At 36.7% G+C, this 8,159-nt stretch overlaps 1 protein-coding gene across 1 annotated transcript; it reads right to left on the bottom strand.

Annotated features, from left to right (window-relative positions):
- Positions 1-2,457: 2,457 nt before the first annotated feature.
- On the bottom strand, positions 2,458-3,699 carry PRPS1L1 (phosphoribosyl pyrophosphate synthetase 1 like 1). Its single transcript, XM_006729487.3, has one exon. The coding sequence runs from the start codon at positions 3,416-3,418 to the stop codon at positions 2,462-2,464; it is 957 nt and encodes a 318-aa protein (XP_006729550.1). The 5' UTR covers positions 3,419-3,699; the 3' UTR covers positions 2,458-2,461.
- Positions 3,700-8,159: the final 4,460 nt, after the last annotated feature.

The raw sequence follows: 8,159 nt of genomic DNA, 5'->3' as shown, positions 1-8,159 counted from the left end.
ACCTATTACTAGTTTTAATATCATAAATGTTTTCATTCATGCTGGAAAATGTGAATTATCTGTTTAGTTTCCATATGTAGTTATTAAAATATCTTGATTATTTATGAGAGTTTTGTTAAAATTTCCCTCTGTTAATGTAATTTATACATTTCTCCTCATACTCTCACTTGTTTTTCTTTTTATATTTCAATGTTGAGCTGTTAGGTGCATAAAGATTCTTGATGGTTGTAACTTATTGGAGGGGTTTAATCAGCAAAACATATTCCATGTTTACTTTGACTGAAAATCCCTCCTTGTTTCTTTCTGTGAGCATTTACTTGATATATTTTTCATCATCCCTTTTTATCAAAATTTTTATTTAGGTTTATCTCCTGTAAACAGCTTATCATTAGATAATTTTGCTACCCAATCTAATAATTTCTTTCATAAAGTTAACATCTTGACTCTAGCTAATGCATTGACTTTAGTTTAACATATATTTGGTATTTGCTATTTGCCATATTTTCTTCCTTATTTCCTATCTTCAGCTGGATTTTTTTACTTTGTTCATTGTGCCATTATGCCATTATAATTGCCATTATGCATTTTTTTTCTGTCTAGGAATTTTCAAGTAATTCATTGCATTTTTATCTTGCTTGTCCTTGTATTTTATAAAACATATGTAAACACAGTTTTTGCTATAATGTAAATTATTTGTGTCCGTACCTCCTTCCCAAACTAGGTAAGATTATTAATATACTTAGACCAACCCTAACATCTCCTAACCTCCCATGCTTTGTGGATATCTGGTATTTTATTTATAGATTTTAAAATAATTCACTTTATACTGTGGCTCAATTTTTATGTGAATTTTATCTTAATAGCTGTGATAATCTTCATAATAACTTCATGAAAAATTATTTTTATATCATTTTCACCATTATCTCTTTTAATTCATGTGTTTTTCTTAGTTGTATATATTTTTTAATTTTCAGTATGCTTAAGTGATATTTTCAGAAAGCATTCATGGTGGTAAAGTTCCAGAGTCTTTTAATATATTAAAATGCCTTAATTCTGCCTTCAAAATTAAATGATTGTCTGGGCAAGAAATCTAGATTGAAAATAATGTCCTTCAGAACGCAAAAATTTTTTTCCATTTTGCTTATTGCCTGGGAGATCAAATGAGAACTCTAACAGTAATCTGAATACTGTTCCTTTAAAATCACCCTGTTTATGTTTTATATATTAGGAGATTTTAGGGCCTGTGTGCATTTTCTTGGAGATCAGAAATTTCATGATATGTCCAGATGTGTATTTTTTTTTCCACATACATGCAGACATTTTATTAGTTTTCCCAACAGGAGGACAACAGTACCAATTTTTAAATATAAATCTGAGGTCCTCTGAGATGCCAACCAAATACAAGGAAGGACAAAGGTAAATGCTTAATCAAAAGGCACTATAACATCACCTAAAATCTATAATCATGGTGGCAGTAGGCTAAGATGAAGCTACAGCAAAAACATCTAATGCAAATGTTAAGAGATTGCATAGCAGGAAGTGGATTTGCTTTCCAGAGGACTGGCACACTGATCATTTGGACCCAACAGGATATTTGTCCCAGAAAAGGTCAAGGTGGTTGGAGGTAAAACTAAAAGTTACAGATACAGGGGCACCTGGGTAGCTCAGTCAGTTAAGTGTTGGACTCTTGGTTTCAGCTCAGGTCATGGTCTCAGGGTCCTGAGATCAAGCCCCACAGGGGGCTCTGCACTCAGTGGGGAGTCTGCTTGAGATTATCCCTCTTCCCTCTCTGCCCGCCGCCCCCGCCAACTGTGGAGAATCCCATATATATATTCTCAAAACAGATGGTGACAGATGCCTCTTCTTCCTCTTCAGAAGCATTGGCTGCACTTTGCAGCTTCCTCTCATGATTCTACCCAGGGGCTGTTCAAACTGAAGGCTGCTACTCTGGTCTCGCAATGGGTTTAACACGGATCTCGAAGAACTTGTGACAAATGAGAGGGGGAGCAGCCCAGAGGAGGAGGAAGAAAAGGGAGTAGAAGATGGTGCAAAGGGTAGTGGTGAGGATGGTGGATCAGGTTGGCTGAAGTTGCTAGTTATCCTGAAGCATTCACATGTACTCTAAACTTCCCTAATCACTTTCAAATACCTCCACACAACACCCTTGAAGTCTGAAATCAGTAGCTGAGCTGTAGTTAAACCTGCAAGGTTCAGAAAATAAAGAAGCCAGAATGAGACAACCCAGAGAGAAAAATCCCAGCAATTATCCTCAATCTGTCTTTCCTCAGTTTAAGATAAACTCTAATATACCTGAGGTGGGATGCAGAAAGTCACACCCGAGGAAGCTGGGTCTTCTACTGAACTTTCCATCAAATTCCAAGAAAAAACAAGGGGCAGGGTATGTTTTATTTTTATTTTACCGTATTTTATTTTAAAAAGAGAATAACTCAAAGTTATTCTATTATAAAGGGACATGGCTGAATAGGTAGGAAACAGATTCCCCGTTGTGAGTTCTCCTGATGGCTTCCGCGAGGATCATGGAGATGTCGATCACCTGTATTTTGGAGCAATGCTTCATCTTATCCTCCTGAGGTATGGTATTGGTGACTACTACTGCTTCAAAGCATGCACTGTTGATGCGAGGAATGGCCGGGCCAGAAAAGATTCCGTGAGTCAAGATTGCATAAACTTTGGTGGCTCCAGCTGAGAGAAGTTTGTCAGCGGCATGACAGATTGTGCCACAGGTATCAGCCATGTCATCCACAAGGATAGCCACACGCTCTCTCACGTCTCCCACTAGCACCATGCGGTCCACTTCATTGGCCTTCTTCCTTTCTTTGTGAATCAAGGCAAAGTCCACGTTCAACCTGTCTGTAACGGAGGTCACTCTCTTAGCTCCACCGGCGTCTGGTGAGACAACAATGCAGTTCCTCCACTCAGGGATATTCTCCCTTATCCACTTCAGGACAGCTGGCTCCGCATACAAATTGTCTACTGGGATATCAAAAAAGCCCTGAATCTGAGAAGCATGTAAATCCATGGTGATGATATGATCTGCACCTGCTATAGACAGCATATTTGCCACAAGCTTGGCGGATATTGGGGTCCGGCTCTTATCTTTCTTATCCTGCCGGGCATAAGGGAAGCATGGGATGACTGCGGTAACCCGGCTGGCTGAAGCGATCTTGCAGGCATTAATCATGATCAAAAGCTCCATTAGGCTGTCGTTGATTTCGCCACAACCACTCTGCACTATGTAGACATCCTCTCCTCGCACACTCTCGCCAATTTCCACGCAGGTCTCCTGGTTACTGAATTTCTGGGTGACCACCTTGCCTAGCTCTAGGCCCAGGCGGTCGGCGATTTTCTGAGATAACTCCTGGTGGGAGCTGCCACCGAAGATTTTGATATTTGGCATTTTGGCCAATCACTCCAGGCACTCCTCGTCCAGCGATCACCGCTGCGGCCAAGATCCCAACCGACGTCAGACCACGGACTAACGAAGGACTTCCGGTTGTTACAGGGCGGTTACAGTCCCACTTCCGGCTGCGAGCTGCTCTAAGTTGACCTCGGGTCTTTAGAAAAAAATTCCTGTTTGGCACCCGCTTCACACTTCTAAACTAAAAAAATCAAGTCTTTCTTCAGTTCATGGATTTTTTTTCTTCTATTGGTGCCTGTAGTAGTGTCCTAGGGCTGCAAAACAAATTGAAACACATAAAAATGTAAAACTTCTGCAGCGTAGAAGATGTTTATGTTTAAAAGGGAAGTTACAGACTGGAGAAAATGTCTAAAATATATTTTAGGCAGAGTTCTTTCCAATCGAGTGAGGAAAAAGATGACCAAAACAGTTTGGAAGTAGTATAAATAGAGAATTCACAGGGGGACGGGGGCTGGGGTGGGGGGGAGGGGAGGAAGTAATAAACATACGAAAAAGTGCTAGTAATCAGGAAAATGCCAATCATTTTCACACATCAGGTGGGCCAAAACTGTAAGATAGATTAACTCCTCTATTGTAATAGAATGTGTAAGTGTGTAAATTTTGCAAGGGAAATTTTGTATAACCTTTGACTGGATGTATCTACTTCTAGGAATCTACTCAGTAGCAATATTCACAGGCATCCCCCAAATCCCAAAATATATTGTTAATGTTATTTATTGCTGTATTAATTCATTCTGTCAATATTTCCTGAGGTATTCTGTGTGTCAAGTGTTGTACCATTTACAGAATACAAGATGGTGCTTGACAAATAGGAATCTCTCTAGAATTATAATAGCAAAATCTGGAAACTAATAAATGTCCATCAATAGGTAAATTATCATATAATGTAAATTATCAAATAAGCAGCCACTAAAGAAACTGACTTATGTGTAGTCATATGGAAATATCCCCAAGATATTTCTAAATGTAAAAAACCCAGTCAAAAAGATATGCATAATATGAAATTTATGTATTTAATAGTAAGCAATAGTCAAAACATCAAATCATTGTGGAGGTTCTTTTTATTATGATTATCTTTGGAGAGGGGAATAGGTTGGTGGGAGTTTGGGATGAAGGAGGACTGTCACGTTTTATTGCCATCTGTCAACGTAGTATTTGAACTTCCATTACTTTTATAATTAAAAAACCACTAATATATAAGATGATTAAGTGTTAGCAAATTTTGAGTACATAGCTTCTAAAGTGCCCTGGGGGTTAGAGTAATGGGGAAAGAAGTGGAAGGGACCACAGATACCAGGAATTTCAATAGCAAACTGTGTCATAAAAATAATGGAGGCATCATATATAGATCATACACTTTTATCCTGCTAATTGTGTGTCTGACATTTGGTTCTGAAACATTTTGATTTAGCCTAAAATCAAATAACCATTTTTTCGTATTTTGAAATTACTGAGTAATTTGTTGAATATATTTTCACATCCCACCTTCAAGCTCCCCCACCGGATTGGGTTCACGGAAGGGATAAGCTCAGGAATTGGATTAGGCAACAGAAATGGGTAAGATTTGGCAGTGTCTGTGAAACACATTACTTTGCTGGAAAAAAAAAGTGTATTTATATTAAATGGTTTATTATTATAAAGCCATGTAAACAGCTATGTCAAAAAGACTAAACCAAAATGTCCTGCTGCTGATGCAATCACATCTCTCCCCAAAATCAACTTCTTCCCAGTCCTCAATTCAGACTCTTCACGGTTGACAGTGCATTGTCAGCTCATTTCTGTCCACAACCCTCCATTCATGTTCCTTCCTATCATAAAATCAGCAGAACCATCTATACTATATAATTCTCATCCTCAGCCTGACTACATACAGTGATTTCTGAAGAAAATTCTGTAGCTTAATTTAGCAGCACTAAAAAGTACTTGCAGCTTCAATTAAAATGATTTTTCTCTTAGTGTTCTCAATGTGTCACACATTTTTCACTTTTTAAAGAAAAACAAAACAGATTTTTAAATAGACTTATTATTGCCTAAATAGGACTGAATGCTAATGTAAACATTAAAAACAAATAGTTGGTTGCATTTTCCTTGAGGTGTCAAGTAGGAGAAATTTTTGTCTTGCTGCTATTTTTGCTCCAAGTTCTGGCTGTTGCAACACCTCATAGTTCCAGGGATTTGTCTAAAATCATAAAATGTTAAAGATGGAAATGGCCTTCGAGACCTTCCAGTCCAACAACCCGATTGACAGACAGATAGCCGAGGCCCAGAGAAATAAAGCAACTTGTCTGGGATCAAACAGCTAATTAAAGGCAGAGTGTGCACTAAAATATGGGATTCCTGAATTTCCAAATAGGGTTTTTCTCACTGTATCATTTTTTCTTTGAGGTTTATGAGAATGAAGGAAAAATTTAAAAGGCATGCAGAAAATTTTGCCTAAAAATGGCATTTTTTATTATCAAACAGCTACAACAAAGAGCAAAGCCCCAAACCTGAGACTGGAAAATTCTTTAAAAAATTATTTCCTGAAAGATATGAACGATTGGCAGTGTCATGGAAATATCTTTATTACTCTGACATTTCTGTTATGTGAATCTATTGCAAGGGGATTTAGCTCCTGTTTACTTTGGTCTCTGTAGGTAGAGAAAGACATCTATCTTATTGGCTGTTTCGAACAGAAGTTACAGGTAGGAATAGTGCCTATTGAAGAACACATTCTCTGTATTTAAGACAGCATCCCTTAATAAATAACTCTGGATAAATAAATTGTGGTATAGAGAAAATGCCTACCTTTCTCCTTCCCAAGGCAAGCATATTTAAATGTCATCTCTACAGATCTGTGAGAATTGCTATATTTTGAAGGTCTTTTGAGTCAATACCCAGAATATATATATATTACCTTGGAAATACTTTCTTGTTTTACTGATTATTCTTTTACCCTTCCCAATTCCAACATAAATAATTCAAAGAGAGAGCCCTGATGCAGCTTGATCAGCTAAGGAGAAAAGAAATTCAGTCAATTCTTTTAGAAAGTGGAGAAAAACAGTTGTTGTATTTTAAGTAGAATAAATGCTTTCACTAAACATACTTGCAGTTGACAAAATGCTAGATGTTTAGGTGGCAATTATAGTTCTTTGATAAACTGTCAAATCTTGTCACAACACATGTTACAAACAAGGACAGATTTAGATGTCCTTTATGACAGCTTTGTGTAGGTTGAGAATGTTTGGCAGTTAATTTCAAATAAGGAACATATTTTTCTTTCCAGCAGTTATCTGCTTGTTTATTAGGAAGAGTTTCTTTGTGCCTTTAATCTTACTCATTTGACTCACAGTTCCAGATCGTTATTGTAACATTACCTTACCTCAATTATTTTGCTCATAATAATCATCCACAATACTCTGAGAAAATTTCCCACAGAGCTTTACATTGGTAGAAATGCTTTAAAGTTTGTTTTGTAATTTTTTACAATTAAAGTTGACTACTGTGTGCGTTTACTGAGCTTTTAGTTGGAAATCTGTCATTTTATACAATAGATGTGAAGACAGTGATTAGGTAAACAAAGCTGAGTGAAACAAATAGGAGAAAAGGAGAAAATTTTCTGATTCAGAAATGTCACTTTAATTCTGAGGGTATTATTGTAGACTCATGAGGGTATTTTTGAAACACTTTCAAATTAAAAAAAAATTCTGGAGAACTTGAAAATCCTAGTATGAAATAATAATCTTGGAACAAAAATGATGTTACTTGTGCTAACTAATATATAATTGCAATGATAGATGAAGCAGTATATGGAGAGGTTCCGTAATTAGTAAATTGCAAATGAGAAATATCTCCCTAATATTTATGTGAAATATTTTTAAGTCTTTTAAAGCAGGTTTTGATGATAGATCTTTCTCTTCTTGTGTAGAATATTAGTTTCATGAAATTAGTGAAAAGATACTCATATTAATTATATTTTGACAAAACACGAGGTCCATTGATGCTATTCAAACCTATTTTAAAGACATTTTATTTTTTTTCTTTTCAATTGTGACCATTTATTTAATCCTCATAATAAATATTAAGACCAATTGTCCATTCACATAAGTGAAAAATGAGTGGGGTGTGGTTTGGAATGGTTCAGTGGTTCTCAAACTTGAAGGACATCAGGATCTCCAGGAGGGATTGTTAGAATATACATTCCTGAGCCCTGTCCCCACAGTTCTTGATCAGTAGGTCTGGGATGGAGCCATAGGCTTTGTGTTTCTACTAAGATACCAGGTAATGTTAATGTTGCCCTTCTGGTGACCACACTTTTGAGAGCCACTGGTTTATTTCATTGACATTTATTTTGCCATTTGGGAAAATCAAAGGTATAGTTGATTTATTTCTCTTTGACTCATTTCTCTAGCCCTTGTGATACGGCATTTTTATTTTGCTTCTAGATTTTCTCTCTTCATACCCTTATTTCTCTGTGTATGAATTTTGTTTTCAAATATCACATAATTCTGTAAGAACTAGAAACATACACACTTCAACTTAAAATACCTGTATTATGTTCCAGAAATATTTTGACAAGTACATGTAGAATATGAACTCTTATTATTTTGGGGATTTAAAAAATCCTTTGGGGGGAAATTGGAGGGGGAGACGAACCATGAGAGACTATGAACTTAGAAACAAACTGAGAGTTCTGGGGGAGGGGGATAGGTTAGCCCAGTGATGGGTGTTAAAGAGGGCA

This window comes from Leptonychotes weddellii, chromosome 12, assembly GCF_054177405.1.
Source record: "Leptonychotes weddellii isolate Sample4059 chromosome 12, ASM5417740v2, whole genome shotgun sequence".
NCBI lineage: Eukaryota > Metazoa > Chordata > Mammalia > Carnivora > Phocidae > Leptonychotes > Leptonychotes weddellii.
This window is presented reverse-complemented; position numbering and strand designations above follow the sequence as displayed.

Excerpts from the sequence above, each read along its gene's own strand:
- PRPS1L1 (XM_006729487.3), bottom strand. The coding sequence starts at position 3,418 with ATGCCAAATATCAAAATCTTCGGTGGCAGCTCCCACCAGGAGTTATCT.